The sequence below is a fragment of the Amia ocellicauda genome, chromosome 2 (assembly GCF_036373705.1).
Source record: "Amia ocellicauda isolate fAmiCal2 chromosome 2, fAmiCal2.hap1, whole genome shotgun sequence".
Taxonomy (NCBI): Eukaryota; Metazoa; Chordata; class Actinopteri; order Amiiformes; family Amiidae; genus Amia; species Amia ocellicauda.
The window spans coordinates 8,348,750-8,376,556 of NC_089851.1; the positions used below are offsets into that span (position 1 = coordinate 8,348,750).

At 41.2% G+C, this 27,807-nt stretch overlaps 1 protein-coding gene and 1 long non-coding RNA gene across 3 annotated transcripts; one reads left to right on the forward strand and one right to left on the reverse strand.

The window, feature by feature from the left end:
- On the reverse strand, positions 1–12,387 carry LOC136763520 (uncharacterized). The gene is made up of 2 exons (XR_010820989.1): positions 12,263–12,387; positions 1–269 (listed from the first exon to the last, which is right to left on the reverse strand). It is a non-coding gene; the product is annotated as an uncharacterized LOC136763520 (long non-coding RNA).
- On the forward strand, positions 11,981–27,807 carry tmub1 (transmembrane and ubiquitin-like domain containing 1). 2 transcript variants are annotated; one of them, XM_066717558.1, is made up of 3 exons: positions 11,981–12,059; positions 22,249–22,837; positions 26,856–27,807. In XM_066717558.1, exons 2-3 carry the CDS (start codon positions 22,290–22,292, stop codon positions 27,205–27,207), a joined length of 900 nt encoding a protein of 299 aa, XP_066573655.1. In that variant the 5' UTR covers positions 11,981–12,059; positions 22,249–22,289; the 3' UTR covers positions 27,208–27,807. The 2 variants fall into 2 exon arrangements, with proteins under 2 accessions (XP_066573655.1, XP_066573663.1); XM_066717566.1 differs by lacking the exon at positions 11,981–12,059 and adding an exon at positions 12,499–12,619.

Genomic DNA, 27,807 nt, shown 5'->3' on the forward strand with positions numbered 1-27,807 from the left:
CACTTTTTATTGATGTATTTATTTGTTTTTCAGGGGAAAACTGAATGTAATTTTAACAAAATGTTCCTTTGCTTGTATGACAGAGCGATGTTGGCGTCCTGTTCCCACCGATCGTGGACACAGCAGTTCATTCACAGCTTTCCGGTAACCTTTTGAAGGATCACCGTGCCCTTGTCAGTTGCTTTTCCTTTCATCTTGAGAAGTGCCCTGTTCCAGTGATTGTGTTCGGTGAAATGGAAAGCCGCTGTCTGTGGTGAGAGAAATTTACTCTGGAAAGAAAGAACAGTATGCTTTCAGTTTGTGATTTTGCTGTGGATGCCATTCAGAATATTGAAAGTAGGACAAAATTTTTGTTTTTTGTATTGACGTGATAAATGCAATGTTAACTCCCCAACTATATTCCCCGCTGTGACCAGGAGCCCTTTCTGCCCACAAACAGCGAGCAGCACATTGTTACTGTGCCCAGTCTGACAGATCCAAGATGGTGGCGGTCGAAACAGACTTTTCCAGTGAGTCTAATATTGGGGACCAAGTCAACATGTTGGCAGCCAATGACAGTCCAATGTCTTGAATTTCTACAGCAGCATCTCTGTCCCACATTATTATTTCAACCACCCAGGAATCAGGCAGAGGAATTCAGTTGGAAGCACCTTTCCATTTGTCCGTTATGTTTAACTCGTGCAGGTTTGGTCTTGTCTTTGCTGTCGTTTGAGATCCAGTGTTAAACTATGACTTTTGCTAACTTCATGCACTTGGTTATTCAGCGTAATAATACACAAGGAACACCATAAGGCCCAGACCCTCCCATCAATCTCAACACTGGCAGGTTTGCAACAAGCAGAGAGAAATACTCAGGTAAGTCACAGATTTGATTTGATTTGATTTTCTTGGCCAAAGACAGCCTAATACCAGTGTAATGAATATTTCTATTGTGCTTGCTTTAAGATTGCAAATGCAAAGTAACTTCAATAACTCTTCAAATTAAACCATGTTCCCACGTCTCATATCCACACCATGTCTCCAGGGTTAAAGAAAGTACCGATGGTTAGTATCAGTTAATTTGTTATCCTTTAAAAAAATAAATAAACATATACATAAATAGTTGAATTTAACTGACAATGAATGATGAACATGCGGTATATAAAGTAGTTCCCTTCAGTTATCTGGAATCAGTGGTCTGAGGAAATGTGATTGGTATCAGGGAAGAATTGAATGCGGATTACTTTACATGGCGAGATCCGTGCTTTGAGGGAATCTTTTATGTCTGAATTTTCATAAGAAAATGAAAAGAAATGTCATTTCCAGATCCATAATGTAGACTCTGTTATCTCTACTCCCAATAGGAACACATTTATTTTTTAATCATACTTATTCAAGTAGATGTTTCTGAACCCAATAAATACTACTTTTTTATGCATATCTCTCTCCCTTGTTGTGTCTTAGCCCAAGAAAACGTGCGATGAAACGGGTAAGTACGATAGGCTACACAGCAGAAGTGAACAAAATAAAAACAGAAAATAATATGCCATTCACTTAAAATGTATCTCTGTGAAGCTCAAATATTTTTCTTCCTCTTTTGGAAACATTAAAAACGTTATATTTGCTGCCTTTTAAATGAATAGAGCAAAGTATTTCTACACAGCATTACAGTTTTCATACAAAAGCGAAATGATGGTTTACAAACCTAGAACATGAACTTGTCTTTTCTTTCCCTTGAACTATTTCTAAAACTCGAGCTCAAGGATTACAGAGAGCAGACTCCCATGTATACAATCACCCTTGTGTTCATACGGTTTGGGATCACTTCCATGCATGTTGTTGCTCAGATTCTCTTTTGGGTTTGTTTTCTGAATTTTCTTGTTGGAAGAAGATAAAAACTGAATACAATTCAAACAGAAAACAGTCCCTAGTCTCCTGTTTTGAAGAACAGAATTTTCTGCTCCAAATCCCTGTTCTACTTCTCCCTACATTTTACCTCATTTGGTTCTGAAGGGTCCTCAAGTAATTACTTTTTCTTTCAACCTGAGGAAAACGAGATTGTGATCTAATGCTTTGAAATGAGATAAAAAGATTTCTGAAAAGGTAAAAGGGTCATGGGTACATCTGCTTTACAACGAAATGGGTTTTTAACAAGCTATGTTCAAATGTTTTGAAAAGAACAGAAATACTATTTTCTACCCACCACAGAAGTCTAGTGAATAAAATGTTTTTAATGCAAAATGTCTTTTAATATGATACATAATTTACACATGAAAGCATGATTGGATTTAAGAATGCATTCTTACATGTTTTGATCTTACGTTTGTATTTTGACTTGCTGTATTTACATCTGGTAAAACAGAACACCCCCCCGGCAGAACAAAATGTTATAACATTTCTAATAAGACACACTAGATGTACAACCAGTACTGTTAATAATAATAAAAATATTACAAATGCACCCCCCAAGTAGATCTTAGCCGTAGCATGAGGTGAGCAAAATCCTCCAACAGTTTATATTGTATTAGTTCCATTCCTCCTGCTAAGCTTAGTTAATTCCCAGTTTATAGATTAAGTGAAATAACTGTACAAAAATATGAAACAATCAAATACACAAATATATAGTTGTCCTTTCTAAAAATGAATAGCTTTTCTGTCCTTTGTTCCCCTTTTTCAGCAACCGAGCCTTTCACTTATTTTCAAATGTGCAGCATACAGAGTTTGAATGTATCTTGGGGCTAGTTAGAGATAAAATAGTTAAATCTTTTTAAACTGCATGCAATAGTTGAGATTAAAGTTCAAAGTGTTCATAAAATGGGACAAGGTTGCTCTTTTCCTGATATGTGACTGAAAGTGCTACTTATTATAATCTCCCACTGAAGGATCAAGGATACCTTGAATTGATAACATTGCTAAAAAAATAACAACACAAATAAATCACTGCATTAATCTGTGCTTAAAACAGCAATTGTTTTAAAATGGGAAAGTTGTTACTACATTGTGTAAAGAACTCAGCAGCCAGAGAAGTCATTAGACCACACAATCACAAAGAAATAGCATTAAAAACAAATAAAATAAAAGTGATGCATGCAGGCCCTGTTAACACCAGGTATCCCAAAGAGACGTCATCTGTCAAATGCAAAGCAGTCCTAAGGCAATAAAACAGATAATTTAGCGGTGTAGAAATCCTAATGCATATATTCACAGGGTTAGGATTTATTGCCATGGCTTATAACGATCTCTTCGCATAGGTGTGGAGCGCCAGCACAATATCCTGCACAAATGATGAATTACAGAGAACAAATGCTTTCTAATTATCACAGTCAACAAAACAGAAGACATGTCCTAGTCTGGCAGCTACACAGTTTGTAATCCTGATCTGCGATTCATGCGAAGAGAAAATCTCAACAGGCTGCATTGTCATACACTCAGAACGACAGTGAGAATATATTTAATAGTTGAAATCATGCTACATCAGAACAATGTTGCTGTAGTTTCTTCTCAGAGAATGTCTATGTTGAGAATTATGGGTGCATTTTTGATGTATTGGTTGGTGGACTAAAAAATAAGATGAATATTTGTCCTACAGCTGAAATGACTTTTCTAAATGTAATTAGACAGATTATAGTCGATGTGCTGCCTAAACAGGGTACATCTTATCATAATCTTTATTGACTGATGGTTAAATGTAACAGATTTAAAAAGCACTAATACAGATTAACATCATTTTAACCTTCAGATTTGCAGCTATGGGTAAGCAATAGTAAATGATTGATCCTAATAAGAAAACTGTCCCTCATTAATTAAAAAAAGGTCACCCATCTATCAATCTCAGTCTGCTGTGGATTAGTTCCAACTCAGCCATGTCAAATTGTATTATTTTCACAGTCAAAAGCAAACTACAACATTGCTGGGCAAGTTTGAATTTAGAAACTGCTACGTTGTTATGATTTAAAATTCAATAAATATATTCTGCTCAGAAAGGCAGTGTGGGATGTACTTCAGTGTGTATCAGTCAGATCTAAGCGTTTGGAGATGAGACAGTCTCTGTTTTAAAAGCATATTGTTGCATCAGTCTTTCATTTCATAACTCTCCTTTGATAAGAACATTTCAATGATATGCAGGTGCAGAAAATGCTCAGATCTCAACAATGGCCTATCTGTGTACCCCTTGCTCTGAAAACTAATTATCATATAATTACCATTTAAATGATTCCTATATTTTCCTTGAACAAAAGTCAATTAAACTTTTGCTGGAGAGCTCATTTGCAATTCACTCTTTAATTACAACCATCTTGTATTTTATTTTGCAGCGCGTTTTCCAAAGGAGCATACGAAGATCTCCATCGCATTTGCATCAGAACCGGGTTTCTGCTTCAATTGCAGGCACTTTGGCAGGTATCAGTCGTCAAACATCAGCGCTCATTCCAGGGCTTCATGCGTGAGTCAGTCTAATTAAACCCATTTGAAAAGCCGCCCAATAACTTGTGAACTGAATGCAAAACTGGAGAGATTAGTTATTGACAATGGACAGTGTGCATACAAACCATTGGGGTCTTAATGATCAAAAGACAATGTTTGCTGGGCATGATTCCCTGCCAGTGATTACTACCCCTTATGTGATCCATTATATAATACAGTGGTGCACCAACAGGACACAAAACAGCAAATACACTGCATCCGGAAAGGATTCACAGCGCTTCACTTTTTCCACATTTTGTTATGTTACAGCCTTATTCCAAAATTGATTAAATTCATTATTTTTCCTCAAAATTCTACAAATAATACCCCATAATGACAACGTGAAAGAAGTTTGTTTGAAATCTGTGCAAATGTATTAAAAATCAAAATCAAAAAAAGCACATGAAGTATTCACAACCTTTGTTCAATACTTTGTTGAAGCACCTTTGGCACCAATTACAGCCTCAAGTCTTATTGAGTATGATGCTACAAGCTTGGCACACCTATTTTTGGGCAGTTTCTCCCATTCTTCTTTGCAGGACCTCTCAAGCTCCATCAGGTTGGATGGGGAGCGTCAGTGCAGAGTCATTTTCAGATCTCTCCAGAGATGTTCAATCGGGTTCAAGTCTGGGCTCTGGCTGGGCCACTCAAGGACATTCACAGAGTTGTCCTGAAGCCACTCCTTTGTTATCTTGACTGTGTGCTTAGGGTCGTTGTCCTGTTGGAAGATGAACCTTCGCCCCAGTCTGAGGTCCAGAGGTCTGGAACAGGTTTTCATCAAGGAGGTCTCTGTACATTGCTGCATTCATCTTTCCCTCGATCTTGACTCGTCTCCCAGTTCCTGCCGCTGAAAAACATCCACACAGCATGATGCTGCCACCAGCATGCGTCACTGTAGGGATGGTATTGGCCAGGTGATGAGCGGTGCCTGGTTTCCTCCAGACATGACGCTTGCCATTCAGGCCAAATTGTTCAATCTTTGTTTCATCAGACCAGAGAATTTTGTTTCTCATGGTCTGAGAGTCTTTCAGATGCCTTTTGGCAAACTCCAGGCGGGCTGTCATGTGCCTTTTACTGAGGAGTGGCTTCCATCTGGCCACTCTACCATACAGGGCTGATTGGTGGAGTGCTGCAGAGATGGTTGTTCTTTTGGAAGGTTCTCCTCTCTCCACAGAGACATGCTGGAGCTCTGTCAGAGTGACCATCAGGTTCTTGGTCACCTCCCTGACTAAGACCCTTCTCCCCCGATCGCTCACTTTGGCCGGGCAGCCAGCTCTAGGAAGAGTCCTGGTGGTTCCAAACTTCTTCCATTTACGGATGATGGAGGCCACTGTGCTCATTGGGACCTTCAATGCCGCAGAAATTTTTCTGTACCCTTCCCCAGATCTGTGCCTCGATACAATCCTGTCTCGGAGGTCTACAGACAATTCCTCGGACTTCATGGCTTGGTTTGTGCTCTGACATGAACCGTTAACTGTGGGACCTTATATAGACAGGTGTGTGCCTTTCCAAATCATGTCCAATCAACTGAATTTACCACAGGTGGACTCCAATCAAGTTGTAGAAACATCTCAAGGATGATCAGTGGAAACAGGATTTTTATTTTTAATACATTTGCAAAGATTTAAAACAAACTTCTTTCACGTTGTCATTATGGGGTATTGTTTCTAGAATTTCTAGGAAAATAATGAATTTAATCAATTTTGGAATAAGGCTGTAACATAACAAAATGTGGAAAAAGTGAAGCGCTGTGAATACTTTCCGGATGCACTGTAAACTGGGTCTGTCAGAAATGTCTTGCCAAATTAAACTTTAGGGGCAAAATTGTAGGTATGCCAGATTTTTTAAAAATGCCAGGACTCTAGGGTTTGCTCCTTTATGCTAGCAAATAGTACCAGTAGTAGTTTTAATTACTAAAAACATCTAGCACCTATTGTAATTTAATTTCATTTCATTTCATTGAATGGCATTGATTATGAATGTTTGATCCAGACAGGAGGGAGATACCTACTGGTCTACCAACAAAAAAAACATTTAATTTATTTTCATTTTCTTCCACAGGGGTCACTTTAGGTAGTTGTGGAGGTTTTAGTGATTGTTTTTTATTTCTCCCCCTTGGACTTTTAGCAATTTTCAATAGTATTTTAACATAGTGTTTTAATAAAGGCGATTTTAACAGAGGTATGGTTTTTCTATTCTTCATTTAGCCCCCTGTATTGTATTATTATCATAACTTCCTGGATAACAGCAATTTAGTAGAAAAACTACAGAAGCACCAGATCTGACGTCTCACTGGCAAATTGAGTCATTATTGTTATCAAGTCAACCGGGTGTTTCAAGGTCTTATTCCTTGAAAGTAATTATAGTTTCTGTAGACAGCAATTTGCCATCTGTAGATGTCCCTTTGGCCGCAGTGCAAACCAACATTTGCATCACTTGAGTCATGCCACTCGCCCGCGCTGGTTTGCATGAATAGGAGAATGCAAGGTAACATATGTTAAGTGTGTGCTTTTTGGAACATTCACTCCTGTGGGAACACAAATAAAACAAAAGCACACAACGAAAAATGTCCTATGTGCAGAATGTATTTGTTTATATGTTAACTGAATGAATTTGTATGCTGCACTCAATTTCTAAATTATCATAATAACTGAAAACAATTGTGCATCTAAGAACACAGATATCAAATATAAATCTAAAAACAAGCAAACCCTCGACGAAGAATGCCCAATTTATAGGGGGTGCCTCTCTTATATACTGGAAGAGAAGGCGAAAAACAAGGGGGGTTGAAAATATTATTGTTGTGTAAAATTATGTTATATTTTTTAGGACAGACACCTCTGAAAAAAGGCATAGTTTATAAATTCAGATTAGTTTGGCTATTTGAGCTTTCTCATTACTGCAAACATCCCCAGTCTAGGGTAAGGCAACTGAAACAAAGGACGTACACTGACGTGAAACTGTGCTGTACTGTGGGTAAGTTATAGCTCATTCTCAGCATGTACTGTAGTTGTACATTGTTTACATTTTAAATAGGAAAGTTATTTTTATTCACTTTATTAGGCCGTCTAAAGTATAGAAAAGACAGCTGATGATTGGTACCTTACCACGTGACAATATATTGCCATCAGCCTCCATACTTTTTGCTGGAGGCGCCCCTTCCAAATCACTTCATGTTTTACAGAACATGGATTTGGTATTTCATTCAGGCAGCAGACCAAATATCTCCCCAGAACGGTGGCTCAGGTCTGGATGCACAGACAGCTTGCACTGATAGATGGTACAAAGATTAAAAGAAAGCCAACGATCCTTGGGGGGGAGATGTCTGCTATGACACTAGTCTGGGCTACTCTGCAAAATACTGCTGCTACAGTGCTTTGAAGGCTGATTTTAAAAAGTAGTGCACATAGAAGTGATACAAGTATGATTGTCAATCATTTTATAGTAATGTTTTCTCCCTGTCTGTAAAATACAAAAAATGTTTCTTGAAAGATCCAACAATTTCAGTGAAGAAACACAAGGCAGTTCTCTCATTAAACTGGAGGGACTGAAATGGGGCTAATATTTCCAGTCGGCACATCCCAGTATCTGTCCTTGTGACTGACAGGCATCAGCAAATTTAATATTTAATAGAAAACGTGTATTTTTATCTGGAATATGGTCTGGGTTTCCATGCATAACCCAAAGAAGACAGCTTCTGTTTATCTTTCAACCAGCTGGGGACAGCCCGTTTTGAATGCGTAGTGACGTCCAATCCTAGAGAAATGGAACTACACTTACATGTAGAAAACTACAGATTCTTAATTGAGAGTTTTTCGTCTGTGTTTCAGCTGTCCTGAAACAAAACACTTTTTCATGGCTTTTGAAATCCGCCATTATTTGGTGACTTTTAAGTGTTAAAAGTTGCTTATATGATAGAAAAATCCCACACACCTCACATATTCCTTATTAGCAACAGGTAAAGACATATTAAAACCATAAACTTAGGAAACCCGTTAGTTCCCCTTTAAGTGTAAAGCATTCTTTTAGCAAATTCCACAAATTATTCAGGCTTCTTAAAACAGGGTTATAACACAGTTGTGGAAAATTCAGGATTAAACCCCTTAGGAATGTGCTTTTTTCTGAGCTCAGTGAATCAGATCACACATGCTATATAAGAACATAAGAAAGTTTACAAACGAGAGGAGGCCATTTGACCCATTGTGCTTGTTTGGTGTCCATTAATAACCAAGTGATCCAAGGATCCTATCCAGTTTGTATTTAAATGTTCCCAAATTGTCTCTTCAGCCACATCGCTGGGGAGTTTGTTCAGATTGTGACGCCTCTCTGTGTGAAGTGTCTCCTGTTTCCTGTCTTGAATGCCTTGAAGCCCAATTTCCATTTGTGTCCCCGGGTGCGTTTGTCCCTGCTGATCTGGAAAACCTCCTCTGGTTTGATGTGGTCGATGCCTTTCATGATTTTGAAGACTTGGATCAAGTCCCCACGTAGTCTCCTCTGTTCCAGGGTGAAAAGGTTCAGTTCCTCAGTCTCTCAGTAGGACATTCCCTTCAGACCTGGAATAAGTCTGGTTGCTCTCCTCTGAACTGCCTCTAGAGCAGCGATATCTTTCTTGAAGTGTGGAGCCCAGAACTGTCCACAGTATCCAGATGAGCTCTAACTAGCGCATTGTACAGTCTGAACATCACTGCCCTTGTTCTCAATTCTACACTTTTGACAATATACCCTAACATTGTTTGCCTTTTTTATTGCTTCCCCACATTGTTTGGATGGAGAAAGTGAGGAGTCCACATAGACTCCTAGGTCTTTCTCATGCGTTACTTCATCTAGTTCTTTTCCTCCCATAGTGTAATTATAGTGGACATTTTTGTTACCTGCATGTATTACCTTCACATATATATTCTTGCTTTAGCTTACACTAAAAGTGTTTGCAGTGACATAGAACACGATTTGGAGCTAAATAAATGAAACCATAACATGCTTTGTTTTCAGTATGGAATCTCTGAGAAATCCCAGCGAATTTGCCAAACGTACTTCAGGTGAGACTGCCAGGTACCAAGAAATTCAACTAAAATGCTAATATGCTGTGTTCAGGGCAAAGGAAGCAACTAGACGTATTCACTTTCGATGCCAAGAGTTGGGCACAAAGCTAATTTCAGAAAACAAATTTCAGCAAGAGGTTTAAAAATTTCCTTATCTCCTGGGGGTGTATTCATCTGATGCTGTCCTTTTTCATGTGGCTTGTATAAATTTGTCACATGAATACAATTGGCTTCATGAAAAAGAAATCAAACGTTTTACTGAACTTTGCATTTGTAAAGCTGGATTGTTTTAGTCTTAACATATCTGTGCATTAATATTTCAATTATTAATGGACACAGCTAATGGCTTTAATAATCAATTAATATAATTATTCTGGGATTTGATGAAGGCAACAAATTAGGAAAATGTGTGGCATTAATAATCCTTCCATTGTCACCTCTTCTTCTCACATTCAGGTCTCTGAGGCCGATGTAGCAGGGTATGAATTATGTTATTAGACTGTGATGACCTGGAGTCAAAGAAACAAAAACAATCAAACAAACGGTACAGCTGTATAATTTGTAATTAGAATTACAATAATTGAAGTGCACTTTGTAATTCAAACTGTTGTTGAACCTTGGCACACACAATTCCAATATCTGTGCAGATAGATTGAACCTTTATTAATCATGTTTATTTGTACAGTAAATCAACTGATCAACATTTATAATAACATAAGCACTGTAATAGGTGATTGACGGTTTCAATCAAGTGATTGGCGACCAATTGGAGGTCTTACCATAGCAGTTAACTCATACTTCATGAAGCTGAATATGGAGCCATACACTGAAACTGATTAATAGTCAAGTAAGATTTGTTTAAAAATGAAACCTTAGAAATCGACAACATAACATAACGGATACGTATTTCAAATACGAAAACAGGAGAGGATAACATATCTATTGTATGCCCCTCCAAACTCCCTCACCCCTACTTTATTCCCAATCAGCTCCTAATTAACAAAAACTTCTGGGTTCCAACCCACGGATGTGGAAGGAACACTAAATCATGATGACTCTGTACTGATACTACAGTCTTACTTCATATTCTGGTTAGTTAGTTAGTTTAACAAATACTACACAATTGAATGGACTGAGAAGACAGATTAGCCTGAACAATCTCGCTGACAATCTCCCAGGTAAGCAGCTGAACCGTGAAATGTGGATCTTTCGTAGGCAGGTCTAGTATTACCCATGACACAATAGACCAATTAAAAATAATATGTCATGAGAGATCCCAGTGGAAAGGTGTTTCAAATTAGTGTAACTTGTACAATGACAAGGGCAGTGAGACAAACAGTGCATGTCAAAAACAGCAGGCAGTCCAGATAACACATTTAGGTAAATTAACAGTTCGTGGTCTAACAATTATGTTGTTGTTGTTTAAGAATATCCCTCAGCCGAGCAGTCACTCACAGCAATGGTGCAGCAGTAAACAGCTGTCAGTGCGTGCCTGTTTGGCAACATACATTAAATTCAAGAGGGTCATGTCAGACAGCAGTAGAAAGCCATCACTGGGACTCAGGAGAGCAAACCACGTGAAAGTAGTAGGTTCAAGAGGCAGTAACTGCAAGCATTCAGCAAAAACACAGACTGAATTTGTGTTAGCTCGATCATTAAAAACAAACAAAAAACAGATAATTCCATAGATAGATTTGAACCGCACAATGCATATACAGCGGGTTCAGGTTTAAGGAACAATAGACTACTTTCTGGACACACCTCTGCTGGGAAGTTTCCCTGCCTGATATCCTGCTTGAGGCCATCATCAGTGGCAGGTAAATTCAAGAACTTTCACCCCTTCAGTACAAAAGCCATTCAAACAAAGACCAATCATCACCTAATAGGCACTGTTATTATCTATGTCATATTTGCTAAAAAAAAAAAAGCAAACAGCTATGGAAAGCAAGGAAGAAAAACCTGTTGCTCAGTAGGATAGAGTGGGGATCGCTTCTTCCATATAATGTAATGAAAACACACATTTAAGGTGCTGCGTTCAACTAAGATTGACCATATCAATGAAAATATTGTTGTTAGAGAGAGGACGAGGGTACAAATGTATGTACGTATCAAATCTGCTGGTGTAGAAACTGATTGGCTGAAAACAAACTACAATATCATTGTTTACCAGCACACCAATGTGTGTTCTGGAACTAGAACATCACACACTGTGATTAACATGAATACAGACCATATTGTTTGTTGTAGTTTGGAGTTAATCTATTGTCCAAATCAAAATCGAAAACACTGATCAGTGTGGTTCACTGCAATAGTACCAGGTGTCTCTTCACTGATGTGGGACAATCTGTTCAAATGAAGGTGAAATATTGTGAAAATAAAAAGAACAGCAGAGGGTGAAATGGACTCGAGTTTCCCTTCCCCTATGGCATGTCATTTGTCAATCGCTACGCAATCGTGGACTACAACTCCCAGAGTGCACCGCGGCCTCGCAATGAGGCACATCCGCTCCGACTGGCACTCAGGAAGTGTGAAAGTGGAGCGGACTGAGAATTGTTTGCCATGGAGTCCAAAACATTACCAGTAAGTTCTCGTCAATCATAAATCTTTGCTACTTGACTGTATTTATCGGTTGCTTCCAAAGGTTCGTGTTTTACGTCACTAAATGCAACAGCGGTTGGTCTGGGATGTGTTCTGCGTTACTTTTTACGGCAGGGGATGCGCCCGTGTGCGAGGTTGTGGGGAGTTGCTCTTTTTAAACATCACAATCATATGACTCTACCGACCCGCAGCCGTCCGGCGTCGCTCCGTGTTGTGCGGACACCCCCCTATGGGAGTCCGATTCGCTGGACACACGGATCCCGGCTGTGTCCGCGGTCGGGTTGTGCTCGCCAGCCGGGTGGATGTTATTCCTGTTGTCGCTGTCGGCGGCGGCTGTTCAAACGCCGCTCGGGAGCTGCAGTGGAAACAGGACGGGCCTCTGGAGCCGCTCGGCACCGAGTCTGTGGCTCCCAAGTTTGCTCCCACACGTTACTTCCCACTTTGCAAACACCACAAGGCAGAGCACGGGTTTAAACTGTGGAATTACCCCCGTATTGACGCCGGATAAACGCAACTCTCTCGGATGACGTCACTGGTCGCAGGTTCGAGTTGATATCTGCGCATGTGCCGCTCTTTCTTGCACAGAATGCTCATGTAAGAGCCGGTGTTTGGCCTCCATGTGGTTTGTTTGACATGGTTGTCGGCCTCCAAGTGAGATATATTTGCAGTTTGAGTGTGTCTGCTAATAATGAAATCCAAGCCAGACCAAAAATGTAAAAATGTAATATTTTATACAGCAACATGTTTTGGTCACTGAACATCAAACAATGATACATGGCTAGATTAAATATTGTTGAGCATCAGCCAATCAACTTATACACTGTGGTAGAAATATTTCTATTTACCAGCATTTGCCCTGAACTATATTGATTTTTATTTTCGTGTACATAACTCAGCGTAATCTTGAAAATGACAGGCACTATACCTTGGCCTCTAGCCGTGGTCTTGGAGAATCCCAGTACCTTCAGTCAATCCATTGTCATTCATAGTCTATTCTCTGCATCCCATGCCGTATATTTTAGTTGGGCATGTTGTATTTCTTTAAAGTGCAGTTTTTCATAATTTACCCAGCCTTATTTATATGATTTACTCATATTTAACACTATTGTCAGTTTGTGGTTAACAGTGACATGTTTGTGCTGAAGCTACTATGTGCCAACCTGATGGAGTATAGTAGGTGTGATTTTGTTTGTTTCCTGTTGTGCAAGTTCCATGTGTTGTTCTGCTAATTGTTCTGCTCAGGCTATTTGCTGGTCCAAAGCGTTTCTTGAGGTTGAACAGAAACAGTCAAAAACCAGTTTGCAGGTACGATTGAAATGGTCGTGGTGTTGTTGTCAGGCTGTAAGGAGCAGTACGGTCTCATTCTAAACTCTTTTCCTATTTGGGGATTGCTGGGCTGTTCTGGTGCGCTAATGGAAACAATAAAGCATATATTTTAAGTCATTCTTTGTGGTAACAACTGGGGGGGTTGTCATGTGTTGACACATTGCTGTGCTTGCAGAGGGTTCTTTCCTCCTTTTATACTAATTTTGTCTCTTTAATTACATTGTTTTATTGTGTGTGTGTGTGTGTGTGAGAGAGAGAGAGAGAGACAGACAGACACACACACACACTTCAGACTGATTAAGTAATCGGGTTGTTCCTTTACATTGCCCATTGGTCAGTGTCTTGGATCGACTAGATTCCTGGCACAACTCGCGTTCACCAGACCTCACCGTTATATCTGAAGGCTTCGTAACAGATTGAGATTAATAATTAACATGTGGCCTGTTTTACTTTAGTTTGAGTCATGTGAATGTCTTGCTCAATGAAAGTCTTACTAGCGGGCCATGGAAGGGAGAAAAGACAACAGTACAATTTACTGATGTCCATGTAGGTTCACCAGTCTTACACTCACGGACAGGGGCCTTCCAATGGCATATTTCACTTTCTTTCAACCTGGATGAAATTATAGATAGGCTAGCACCTCACAGGGTGTTTCCTAGGGCTCTGCAGGCATAAAAGATTGTCGTTCAGGCAGTAGTATTTACAGTATAGGGCAGGCATTCGTGTGTCCTATCTGCATAGCATCATCTCTCTACAAACAACACAGGAACAGGCTGGAATTACTTATTCAGTCAGGGTCTGTGGCCAGTCGGGAGATCTCATCAGCTAAGCAGACTCCGAACATAAAGCTTACGCAACAACACCTCTGTACGACACTGTTGTCTTAGAAACACCCTGCACTGTGCTAACCACCTCTCCATTGTGATTAAACTGTGACGAAATAAGCACAGAGGTGACATACTGATGTGTTTTTGTTAGGATCTTTGACGTCCTCTGTGTTCCCTTAGTGTCCTCTAGGAAGTTGGGTGCAACCTCATTTAAGACATCCTTACATTTCACTTTCAGTGGAAATTGATTTGGCTTGTGCAATTATTCCGACATCAAAGCCTTACCCTTTCATCGACGAGCAGGGTGTAGGAAACGAATGCAATCACAAGGGCAGTGTTTTAATAACCCTGTAATTCTCTGCAACATGACTGTAGTTTAGCAAAAGTAATAAGGTGTGTCCAGGAACTTAACCACTTAAACTGTCGCGGTTGTGTGTGTGTTCTTTTTTTTGCATCTAAATGAAAGTGCAGGAAATAAGAGAGAGAAAATGTGTGGTGGAACTGGTCCACAATTGTCAGATGGATGGTTTGCTCTCGACTGTGTCCTTCAGACATTTTCCCCGATTGGTCTAAAAGTAGGCAGAAGGTACGGATTGTAAGTCATTAGTTGTGTAACACATTTTGGACTCCTTATGAAGCTGTAGGAAGACACAGGAGAAATTTAGCCAAACTATTGCTTCTCTTTCTCCACATATGGAACCACACCATTAAAAAGTGTCCCAGTCAAGTGTGAAGCGTGGTGCATTTGATGTCCTTTTTTGGCTGGCTTTATTTAAAGTCTATTCTTGTTCGTGGTATAAGTGGGATTGTGCTGGTTCACTGAAACACTGAAGTTTGCGATTCTATTTCCAGCTGGTTACATGCAGACGTGTTGACAGGAAAAGGGTGTTTGTTTTAATAGTTCTATTTTCCAGTGACTGGGTTTTTTAAACAGTGTAATGGACTAGTCGGTGATTGTTTCAAGTGATGCAGAAACTACATTTGAATTTAATGCACAGTAGGGCTTTACTTAAAGATAGTATAAAGGAAATGAGAGATGGATTATCTTTTTCAATTGGAGACTACAAGACTTCTGAAATTGCATACATGGCCCTGAAGTGTTTGCAGCAGCAGTAGGAGTGGTGCTACATTTCCAGTCGCTATAGTATCAATTATGGGGATTGAGAGGGTTAAATCATTCAGCTGGAAAACTCTTGGATGTGTTTGTAGTTAGATTCATAGAGCTGCCCCAGTTGTGGAAAATCTCAAATGAAACGCAACCACATACAGCGGGCCAGAGGGCATCTGATTGTATTTACAAATACACATACAAACTGAACAAATGTACAAATATTCATATAATATACAAGTTTGTGAATCTCCTTATTGTTTTTCAAACTAATAAACTGTATATTTGTATTCAAATAAAGTACTGAGGTCTGATAGCCTACATAAGGTATTTCGCCACTTCTCTCCATCCTAGAAGTTGGTCCGTTCCAATGTACTGTATCCTTCTTTTCAAGCCCACGTTCCAATGTACTGTATCCTTCTTTTCAAGCCCAGTTTCCTCAGCCAGCACGATGTAACACGTCCATTGCTCATTGTGTGTTTCGCGGAGTGGCGGAGCTGGATTCGAAATTAGCCTTGAGCCAAGTGCAATGAGGTCCTTGTCCTCAGTTTCACTGCCACATTAGTCCCTGTCATCCACACTAGCACACCATAAGTCACAGTCTGACACTTGGATTTGATAAAGTCCGGGTATGAAATGACGGAGGTTGTCGGGGGTTTGTCTGAAGTGTTTGTGCTGCAGCGCATAACACGGGGGAGACCTGCTAGGGCAATGTATAGAAAGCACCGGACATTGAGAACAACCAATCAGAAACAAACACATGAGTCTAGTCTCTATATTACTCCTAATTCTACTGCATGGTTGTTGTTTTTTGTTACTGCAGATTATATTTCAGATCGTTAAGGAATGATGTAATCATACTGATATTCTGGAACTCATTTCACAATTGAAAGATTCAGTGCGTTTCAATTAAATGGTTATCTTCGTTTGAAATTGTTCTCTGGTACAAAGTAGAACATTTCAAACCTGAAAGACGTCTGTATTTGTTAAGTGAAGTAGTAGGAAACCTTTACTGCTCCCATTCCCTCTTTTGCATGATAACATTACGTCATAAAAACTGTTGTATGTTTGACAAAAGTAAATTTCTCTCATGTTTCCAGAGGAGCAACTTCCCTGCCCATGGGCGATTGCAGAGAGTTAAAGGGGTCAGGAAGTGTCTGTGAAGAAGCTCTTGTATGCTCTTTTAAACTACTTTATTTGCTCATTATGCTTTGCAAATGTTTTGGCATTATTCATTTTGTAATGCTAAATGTTTAAAACAAAACCTGATACTGAGTACTTCATGATATAAGATTGGACAGCAGTTCATGGTTTGTTATATTTTGGTGGTGGTGTTTTTCTTTCTTTCTAACGTCAGTTTTCATTTGCCACAAGGTGTGTAAGGACGGTGGCCTGCGTGGAAGAGCAAGCTGTATTTGGATCAGGGGTCTGTCTTAGTTTGCCGAAGACAAAGAAAAGTTGTGAATCACTTGGGGAGAATGAACTAATTCAGAAACCGTTATGAAAAAGACTGCATATCAGTCTTGTGGTTTAAAACACATTGAAATGTGATCAAATATACAATTTTCTCTGTATTTTCTCTTACAGCTTAATAAACAAAAACTGTAGTTCAGCAAAATAGAGCCCAAACTGTTTTGTCTGCTAGGACTGTTTTACACTTCCCACTGTGAGCCTAAAAAGCCTAGTAGTAGCCTGCCTTTACTGTAGTTTGCAGGTGCATTGTATGGCAGGGTTAGGGATGTGCAAACCTCTATGCTGCAGCTTTCCTAGTCTCAAGGGAGTGACCTGGAGGCCAGACCAGAAACCATCCCGCCCCACCTGCGCTGCAGTCCGCACCACCAAGCTTTCACAGCCACGCGAGTCAGTGTTTCCCTCTCGCCGCACACCGAGGCTCTTGTGCACACCTGATTGAATGAGCATGTGATGATATGGTGGATGGGCCTGTTGCCGTGCTGTTGCTCTCTCTCATATCTCTCGCTGCGGGCTGCCGCTACAGCTGGATCGACCCTCCTTTAGCTTAGCACTGCCAGATATCCGCAGCGCAGCCGGGAAACCGTGGCGCTCCCCCGCCTTTCAGCCTGTAATTATCATCCCAAGCGTGGCCTGTCTTGGGTGTCATTAAAGATGAGTAGAGTCTCACATCCAGATCGTTTGAATAACTAACAAACCTGACATTTGCCTTCATTAAGCCAACCGAGAATAGTAATCCAAATGCATTGCTTTCTACAATATTGAGCCTTCATAGTGTTGGTCTGTCTGTCATATTTTATATGAAATGAAACCTGTCTGAGTAAGCTTCGTTCCATTGAAATTACAGTGGTCTAATGTTGACTACCACAAAGGTAGTGAATAGAACCCTAACATGTACTGTTTTGTTTTGTAAAGATTTTATGACCAAACGTCTTCCTTTAGTAAAGTGTTAGGAAGCTTGAGACACTAGTCAATCTGCTAATCATTTGAAACTATCTGAAAATACTTTTTGCATAAAATGTTATTGAATGTCATTTTTATTGAAATATGCAGGTAAGAATCATTGAAATAGGATAGCCTGAGTAGTAGTATTCTTTAGCTTAGCAGCAGTATGCATCAGTGAGAGTGTAGCAGAAGTATAATAGGTAGATGAGTGTCCATGATACTATGCATACATATCTCAGAAGATACAGCATTTTGTCATAATAGTATGTGTGTAGGTTACTCTCCGTTTGTAGTTGGTGTGTGCGCTCACTGTATGAAGTTTTGTGCGTCTAATGCAAAAGCTGTGGGGAAAGTAGGTGTTTAAGTGAACTGAATAATAATAAAAATCCTACAAGGCTAAAGTACTTTGCAGATGACGACAGCTAGTATACTACTACTATTTCTACTACTAATAATAATAGTGGTTTGCATTGCTGACTCACAGCTCCCGGGATACCAGTTCAATCCACCCTAGGGTGGGACCTGTGTGGACTTTCCCAGTTTTCTCCCTTTGACTCCCACTTCCCACAGACCATTGTCTTATGTTGACTGGTTACTCTAAACCGCCTGTAATTGTAGGAGTGTGTGTGTGTGTTTGTGATTATGCTGCCCCTCAATGCGATTGCACCCGTCCAGGGAGTACCTACCCTTTCTGGGTCTGCCACTTAGACTCCGACTCACCGGCATCTGTACTGGCTGGAGCGGTTTTTGAATATGCATAGATGGATAATGGTGATAATTATACAGATCCTGCCAGAGAACTGTGCTCTGCATGTTGTCACTTCCGGACTAATGACAACAAACCTGGCAACATCTGACTAGTAAACTGTAGGTCTGTGTTTTGTATGGATTACTCTTTCTAACCGATTACTGCAGGTTCTCTTATCTAGCTGTTTATTTACTGAAAAGCAATTATTTTTGTGTGTGCATGTTTACACAGAACACATCTGCAGTCTTTCACAAGAGACCAGCAAGTTCTTTAACTTTGTAGAAAATGCATATTCATGTATTATCATTTACTTTATTGTACACAATAGGCAGAAACTCTGCAAAATAGTCAATTTATATACATGTATATCTCTTATCAAAAATATGATTAATCTGTCAGACGTAGTTATGCTTGCATAGCTTCAAGCTGCATATTTTCCGAAATCCAAGAAAATGAATATAGAATTGTCGCCCATATCATTCTGAATTGAATATGAATTTAATCTTTCCTCAGCACTATCACTCTCAGTAAACAAAGTGCGGAGCTTTGTCTCTATTATTAAAAGATGTGTCACTGCAGCACAAAGAACATGGTACAACTCCCACGCAGATAGCTCGTAGGACCAATCTGCAATAATGCCTGCATTACAAATTCAGACTATTGTGGTTTACCTGTAATCCAGTGCCAGCTGTCCAAAATGGCCACAGCTGTGGCCCCAATGCTCCTTTAAATGTGCCAGTTAAGCACAGACCCTCCTAAGTGTCTGAACTTGCACGCTTTGTGTTTTTTCTTCTCTATTAACACATTTGTACACAGCGGCTGCTTGTGACATGGATTGTGAGCCCAGTGTGTTGTGTGTTAAGGTGAGAGGTAACAAGAACCACAGCCTGCTGTAATGCCCATTGCTGAAGCTCATAGAGATCCAACTCAGAGAAACATGAAGCCCCAGCCCATGTTAGCCTCAGGCCCTCATCACAGCGGCTCTCAGCCCCTGGGAAAGGGGAACAGAACTGCAAACATATTGCCATTGTTTGGTTTAGATGAAGCTTTTATGAGGTACACGCAGAGGGATCGAAGAAGCTGGTCTATATCCAGAGACTCCTTTTCATATGTTTTTAAAAGGTGTTATTATGAAATACTTCATGGTGAACATCCCTGAGACAGAACACTTCTGAGCTGAGAGTAGCTGCATCGTATCAAAAGCAACAGCCTACGCAGAGAAAGACAGCAACTTTTTATATTTTGTGAATTACTAGCAGTTTAAAACACAACCAAAAAAGTCATTTCACAAGCTGTGAAGTGTGCTAATCTTGCAAAACCTTACTTGGTGTGTTTCATGAGCAGCCTGAGAGAGAACATTTTGGAAATGTGCTTTTAAGACGAAGACCTATTGGTACTGAATGAGAAGCCAGCCTGTAGATGTGTATTATAATTAAAAGCTTTTCTAATGTTAGCTTTGGAATTGTGTTTGGGATCTGATCCATGTAATTTAATCAGTGCAGCTTAATTGTGATACAGCGCGTTGCCGTTACCCTGTTCTCAAAAATGTGTGTAACGATGAAAGCTGCTTTGCAAAATCTTTGGCCTGAAATTAGATAGTGGTTTTGTCTTATGATTGATACATTTTAATTTTAATTGATTTATTTTGTGGTCAGCATATAAAACTCAAAATCCATTTGCTTAATGAAAACTGATAATTGCCCTGCTCTGTGAGGAGAGAGAAAGAGAGAGACGTAGGCCTAGCTTTTAAGGTTTGCTTTTGCGAACCATAGAGAAAATGCCTGCTGACATGCAGAGTGGACTTGAACTTCTTGGTTTTTGCAGGCCTTGCCAGAAGGCTTGTGGAAATGAATTGTTTGACACTGAGTGATGCGTATCAATGCAAAGGCAGTGGGTATTAAGACAAGGAGAAGTGTATTACTGTGAAAAGACTTTATTAAAGCTGGAATCAGAAATCCTGTTTCGCAGTAGGAGATGGTGACCGTGATGATTTTACTATAAATGAATGTTTTAAGTCTCTCTCGAAGGATTCCTTTTTCTCCATCTTTTTTATTAATATGTATTATTAAAGATGGGCCTTTTCTGTTTTTCTTTAATGATTTTTTACCATTTCTTTATTTAAATATAGCGAAACCCTTGCCAGCTTCATCTCTTCCCAGCAGTACGGAAAAGGTGAAGGCTGTGCATTTGAAACCCAGCTTATTTACCCACAGCGACTATGAAATCACAATAAAAATCACAATAAAAACCAGTGAAACCTTGTTCTCTTCAGTATGTCAGAAACATGGCCACATTGAAGAACAATCTACTGATAACGCTGTGTTGGTTGTTATTATCAGTGCTGTGACGCATGGCTTCCTCGTATATTTAAATTGAATTACATGTTGCCAAGTCAAATGGCAAGATGCAAAAATCAAAGACAATTCAAATGCAAACAAAATCTGTATACATGTTTAAAAAAAAAAAAGAAAAAGAAAATGTAGGCTAATAAAACTGAATTAATAGATACATTTGTTCTCTTATGGAGGAATTGGATACATGTTCATTCCGTTTGACTGCACGTAATTAGCTAATTTGTTTAAGGCCTTTGTTATACGATTTGGGGAATACCTGTAGCGCAGTCTAGATGTGTGTGTGTGTGCATATATGTATAATTTACCTTCTACTATTATTGACTTAATGTTTGCGCCACCATTAGGCTACATTCTGTGAAAAGCTATTTCGTGCTCTCAAGAACAGAATAGGGGGTTTAATAAAATGCCAAAGAGAAGTCAATTGTTACATCAATGACCTTTTAGTTTTTTCTCCTTTCTTTCTTTGCTCAATATATGTTCTGAAAATAATTGGGGAAAGCTCTGTAAGACAAAGCACTCTGTTTGCCATTATTATTGTACATGATGTTTTTATAAATCAGTCAGTAGCTCATTCACCTGTAAATAACAGGTGCTAATGAGGCATTCAGTACACAGTGTGCACTACAGAAACGTGCTAATGTGTAGGTTTAATTCTCTCAGTTTTTACTGTGCCAAAAGCTTTCTGCAGTACTGACGGTCCGTCTTCCTGGCCTTCATCAGTTTTCTTTCAGGTACTGTAGTGTGGCGACGTGTGCTGGTCAGCTGGCCCTTGTCAAAGTTCTGTCAGCCGGTCACTTGGTCTTTATTTGGTGTAGTGCCCTTCGCAGAGTTACCACAGAGCACTTCACACATGGACGTAAACACAAGCTTGTGTTATTGGGGTACTATTACATCCCGTCCCCGGTCGACAAACCAGTAACAAACCCATGCCTATGCTAATGTCTGGGTAAACCCTGATTATTATTAATACAAAAACTAAAGTAAAACCTTCAAAGTAAAAGATGTCATGATTCTAACACCATAGACTCGGGCAAAGCAGGTTATCCAAGCTTAGTTTCATAGCGCAGAAGACCCGTGACAAGCTTTCTTCCAAATAAAGTTTTTCTAAAGACCAAGACCATGCCTGGGGTATCCCCTCTGTTGCTGGAGGATAGACTTCCTTTCCCTGGGCTGGTGGCAGATTTAATGGTGGGATGAGGTGGAGCTGAAAGATCAGATGTGTTGTAGAAGGCTTCATCCATTGCTGTGTTTAATCTCTGTGTGTCGTTCACTCTTTATCTTTTCCCACCTTCCTTGCATTTGCTTCTCGAAGGAAGGCAAGTGAAAAACAAGCAAAAGAAAAAGCAGAGGCTTCTCTAGTACAAGGTGTAACGGCTCTACCCATCTCTTGCAGGTGCCTAGCTGAAAGTTGCCTTGGTACGGGACGTGCCCAAGATGGCTCTGATCGAGGGCGTGGGGGACGAGGTGACCCTGCTCTTTGCGGTGGTGTTCCTGGTGCTGGTGCTGGTGCTGGCATGGGCCTCCACTCACACTGCGGACCGCTCCGAGCAGCTCTTCACCTCCAGCCCCGCCTCCCCTGCCACCGCCCCGCATCGGGCCGGGCCCCAGAGCACGCTGGGAGCGACCGCCCCGTCAGAGACAGACCCCCAGGAGACCGCCCCGGCCGCCGGTGGCCGGGGCGAGGAGGGCAAGGACTCCTCCAGCTCGGTGGGGGAGGAGGAGAGCACGGAGGGGGCTGCCCACGAGGGCGGGGAGTTTGGAGGAGACGGTCTGCGCCACAGAGAGACTGCAGGCGGTGTGCAGAGTGTCCCTGACCCCAGGCCCCCAGATTCCCCCGAGCCCAGCGCTTCAAGTGCCAACAGTCAGCCCCCCCAGGATGACTCCCCCGATGAGAGGAACATGGTCCTCCGCCTCAAGTTCTTAAATGACACTGAAAGAGTGGCTCAAGTGAAGCCTGAGGACACCATTGGCTACATTAAAAGGTATGTCATTTAAGGAGGCCTGGCGCAGGGGTGTCCGTGCCAGTTGGGCTCGTAACGTTGTCTCTCACTGCTGTTAGTGATACTAGAGGACATCAAAGTGTAGTGGCCTTTGCTCCCGTCACTGGAGGTCTTCTAAACTGGTGTCTGTTGGTAATCTCCGTCCTCTTGTCATATTAGACAAAGAACGGTCGAGGTCACGTCAAGATGGCAGGTTGATTTCACTCGGAATTTCACTGTGGATTTACAACATCAAGGTCTATCTCTAATTTTGAGGATAAAAGTACAGCCCAAAACGGACAAAATCGCAGAAGGGAAGTGGAATTGATTTTTGGCGTAGCCTGGCTCTGCCGTAAATTTAAGGCATGGGTGTCAGACTAGTCCCAGGGGGCCGCATCGTCTGCTGGTTTTAGTGCCAGCGGGAGCTCTCAATTATCCCATGGGTGTAATTGTTTTCTCAGGTCGGCTTATGTAAGATTTATACATTTTAATTTTACAGCTGGTAACTTTAATTACTCACAATATTGTCGCCACAGAACTTTTCAGAGTCTATACAGAAGTGTTCAGTTCAGTCACTGAATCATGTAATGAAATCAATTCAGGAGCCAAGAGCTGGGATGCAACAAAGACCCAAAGACACCTCTGCCCTCCAGGACTGGCGTCTGACACTGATTTAAGGCATTAGGACCCACCCGAGCTCGGAGGAATGAGCCAAGCTATCGCAGGCGCAGTGTTTAGGGTTGAGGGGCGATGCAAGGCAGCAAATCCTGTAACCAGATATTTAGGCCCGGGCGGACAGCAGTCGTGTGCGAGACTAGAGGTCTGTCATCTGAACATTAGTTCAAACACTCCAGGCACATAAACTACTCAAAAGTAACTTGGCTTTTTCATGTGAATTATACAAACTGTACATATTTTGAGAAGTGATGTTAAACTTTACTTCCTTTCCAAAAAGTTGCAAAATACTATAAACTTAGAGACGTAATCCTCTGAAAAACGTCTCGATGATTCTCCTTTCGTTGTCACCATTCACCGACGTGATCCGGTGTAAGCACAGTTTGTCGGGACACACTTGGTGCAGTTTGAACCAGTGCGAGGACGGCCTCAAGCCAAGCAGAAGCCATGCGTTTGGTCTCACTGTACTCGATGTTCGCTCTCAGCGGACACCCATCCTTGTAAAAGGGTAAGCATGCGGAGGAACTGACATTTTCTCAGTTTCCACAGTTGCACTGCAGAATTGCATTGTTGTCAAAAAGGACACCTTCGTATTTTGACGGTTGCGGTTGACTGCAGGATTGAGTGCCTTTCTAATCCAGGTATTCTGCATCAAGATCCTCAAGGTTGTTTGCTCTCTGTCTGAATGCCTTAGGTTATTGTGCCTTGTAGTTTAGTATTACAGTGCTCTGCATTATGAAGAAGGCAATTTGTTCATCAAGTATGTCTAGACCGCTTTATCTACCCTAGCACTTTCATCCTCGTTCACAGATGAATCGGTCTCTGGTGCCTGTGCTACAGGAGATCCTCCCTGTCGGCACTGCGAGTCGCACAACAACATGTCTCTCCTAGCTGTGCAACTCGAGAAGCATTAATATTCTCGGCCATTAAGCATCAGTACAATCTTCTCTTCTGCTAATTCCATTAATTCTTGTAATGGGGATTGTTCGACAGCATTTTGTAGTCACTGGCGCAATCTACATTGATTTTGTGGGGGAAGGTCAGGATCACACGGCGCTTTAATCTACTGCTTACTGAAGAGGTAACTGCATCCTTTATTTCAGGAAACAAAAGACGTTAATTAAAAAGCCGTGTTAACGCATCTTTTATTTTTCCTTGTGAGAAATCGGTTGTAATACGTCAACATTGTATATATTGTGGTGCCTCCTGGCATTCAGAATTACTCATCTTTGAGAAAGCAGTTTGGAACAACTTTAGAGGAAAAACTATTGAAAATGGTCACAATTCACTTCTTAAATGGATTTCATTGGACTTTAAATTGAAATCATGATTTTGTATGCTCCTTGTATTGTACTGAGGGGAGCTGCTAGCGCACATCCACACACCCTGTGGCAAAATAGACTCCTGTTACTATAATTAACAAAACAAACATAATAATAATAATAATTATATATTTTTTAATTGATTCACTTTATTTACTTATAGCTTCTGGAGAACAGGTGTTTCTAGGTGATTTTAATAAGCCCCCTAATATACTACTAAATAATCCAAGATATTAAACTTAATGACATAAACAGCACCATACATCGCAGCGGAAGGTGTTGATACATTTTGTCCTATCAGTTCCTTAGACCTTAATTGAATTCTTTTCAGTATAAACCTACCACACAAGGGTCTGATTCATGTTTTTATCTGCAGATTTTCAGCAGGAACAAGTATTTCACATTTGCTTTCATTCTCTCTGATATGTCGGGCTTCGGGCTTCAGAGCGGCTTTGAGATTGTGCAGAGGAAGAGAGAAAAGAAAAAAGGAAAGACCCATCCAACTTAAGAGCCTTTTAAAAAATTCAAAGGGTTTAGTGTCACAATTAAAGTGCACTTGCATTTTGTCTTTCTTAAATCTCGTAATTATAGCGACAGTTTCTTTGGTCATCTAATTTGCATTTTAATCGGGACTCTGTGGTGAATCTCCAACATCAGCTCTAGCCTACATCTTTTCGCATGGGGGTGTCATTCTTTAAGGGTTTAAATACGTAGGGTGTAAAGTATAGACATACTGTTGTGCACGGCTGATTCATTACCCGTGACGCGGTTTTCACTTTATGTTTAGGTTGCTGATGGTGTTGCAAATATTCTGCCGATGAAACGACCTCTTGGTATTCTTCCCCTATCATGTAAAGTTTCAATGTCTGCCTTCATCACCCAGCAGGACTCTGTCCGGAGAAAATGAAATGTCAACCCAGTCAGAGTGCCCATAAGTCTTTATTTATCTTTTTTAATGTAATCCGAGCTGTTTCTAACATGTGGTACGGTGTCTGGCCTGGGCAGATCCGCCTGTCAGACCTCGTCTCTGGCCGCGCATTGTGGTGGACTGGGGAAACTGGGTCTGTGGGCAGTTCTTGAGCTTTCACTGTCCCAGCGGGGGGGGGGGCAGAAAGCACGCTGTGCCGTACCGCGCTTCTCCTCCCCCGACTGTGTGAGAGACAACTGCTGCAGCATGCCTGCTCAGCACGAGACCAGACGCACAAGGCAGCACAGTGTGAAAAAAACACAAACCTCTTTTGCATTGCGGAGTATTGAGATCTCCCCGGCCCACAGGCTTCATGAACAGTGCTGTGTGTGTGTGTGTGTGTATATTCAGATATTGGGACTTCATTTTAGAACCATAGAAGAGACACACAAGTGTTCACTTCAAAACACACTTGGGAAGTCTAGTTCATTCTTTAACTGTGGAATGATTTGAAGCCAAACATATAGGTTATTTATTTAAGCATCACTCGTTAATATCACTGCTCAATGGGATGCTCAGCTTTCACGACTCAAAAGGATACAGTGGTCAGGACTCTGGAGTGGAGGGTTGTGGGTTCAATCCCCAGGTTGGGGCACTGCTGTTGTACCCTTGAGCAAGGTACTTTACCTAGATGGGTACAAATAATGTGATATGTTGTAACAAAAGTCACCTTGGATAAGGGTGTGTGCTAAGAAATCAGGTAATAATGCAAAAGAGAACTGTCCCTCAGCCTGCCTCGTTTTTATGTATAATAGTCCCATCTAGTGGTAGTGATGAGGTACTGCAACTGGGGGGGAAACTATCAAACGTGACTGAATTCAAGGGCTAACAGACACACGTTCAGTTCATTCCTTCCATTCTTAAAGCTAATATATTCAGACTATAGTATTAGTAGTGTCTGTAATGGGTAGCATTAGTGTGTTTCACTGTGCAAGGAAAATCAGATGAGAACACTGATCCTTTGCAAAAGTACATTAGAGGCTGACTTGTATCACAGCGCCACCATGTGTTCAGTCATTGAGTTGCATAACTTTTCCCCTCTTTCCATTTCCTTTAGGACGTATTTCGCCGGGCAGGAGCACCAGGTGCGGTTGATATACCAGGGACAGCTTTTACGAGACGACGCTCAGACCCTGGCTTCCCTGAACCTGCCGGACCACTGCGTCCTGCACTGCCACATCTCGCAGCACGCCACGCCCCAGGTCCCTGCGGGGGCGCGGGCGGCCGACCAGGTCCACGTGGCGCTCAACGTGGGCAGTCTGATGGTGCCCCTGTTCGTGCTCATGCTGTCGGTGCTGTGGTACTTCCAGATCCAGTACCGGCAGTTCTTCACCGCCCCCGCCACTGCCTCCCTCGTGGGCATCACCATCTTCTTCAGCTTTGTGGCGTTCGGCGTCTATCGTCGGTAGGCCGCGCGACGCCAGCCTTTGCCGGTCTCTGTCGCTGCCCCCCCCCCCCCCCCCCCCATTCCCTCTCGCTTGTGACCAGCCCCGTGGTGCATTCTGGGAGGGCTAGCCTTCTGGTGGGAGGGAGGAAGGAAGAAGGGCGTTCCTCTAAGGGTGGAGTGTCAGGTTCTGGAATGGGACTCTTCATTGACGGGACATTCTTACCAGGAAAGCACCCCCTCGATATGTAATGAACATGGGTCTGATAGTGTTTTTTGTTTTGTTTGTTTTTTAATTATGAAACAAAATGGTTGGCTCATTGTGCCTGCCTGTAAAGTCAGACCCATTCTTTCCTTTTCCTTCTTGTTTTGGTGCGGAGGCGTTCAGTTTGAATCCGGTGGCCGTCTGTGATCGGCAAGGGTACGGTTTAGTTGCAGAGTCTATATATTGCAACATGCTGCTGGGTTTGTACAAAATCCTCCACCTAGCCTGGCAGTGCCACTCATTTGCTGTTTATTTTCACTTCAGTGGCATTAATGCTGTTAAATGTCTGGACTTGAAGCATAATTGTGTAAAATAGGGCTTTTAAAGCAAAGAAAAACTATTAAAGCATTCTTTTATTTA

Bases quoted from the DNA above. Each gene is read 5' to 3' on its own strand.
- tmub1 (XM_066717558.1), top strand. From the start codon at position 22,290: ATGGCTCTGATCGAGGGCGTGGGGGACGAGGTGACCCTGCTCTTTGCG. The intron at 22,838-26,855 runs GTATGTCATTTA...CATTTCCTTTAG, and splicing joins ACCATTGGCTACATTAAAAG to GACGTATTTCGCCGGGCAGG.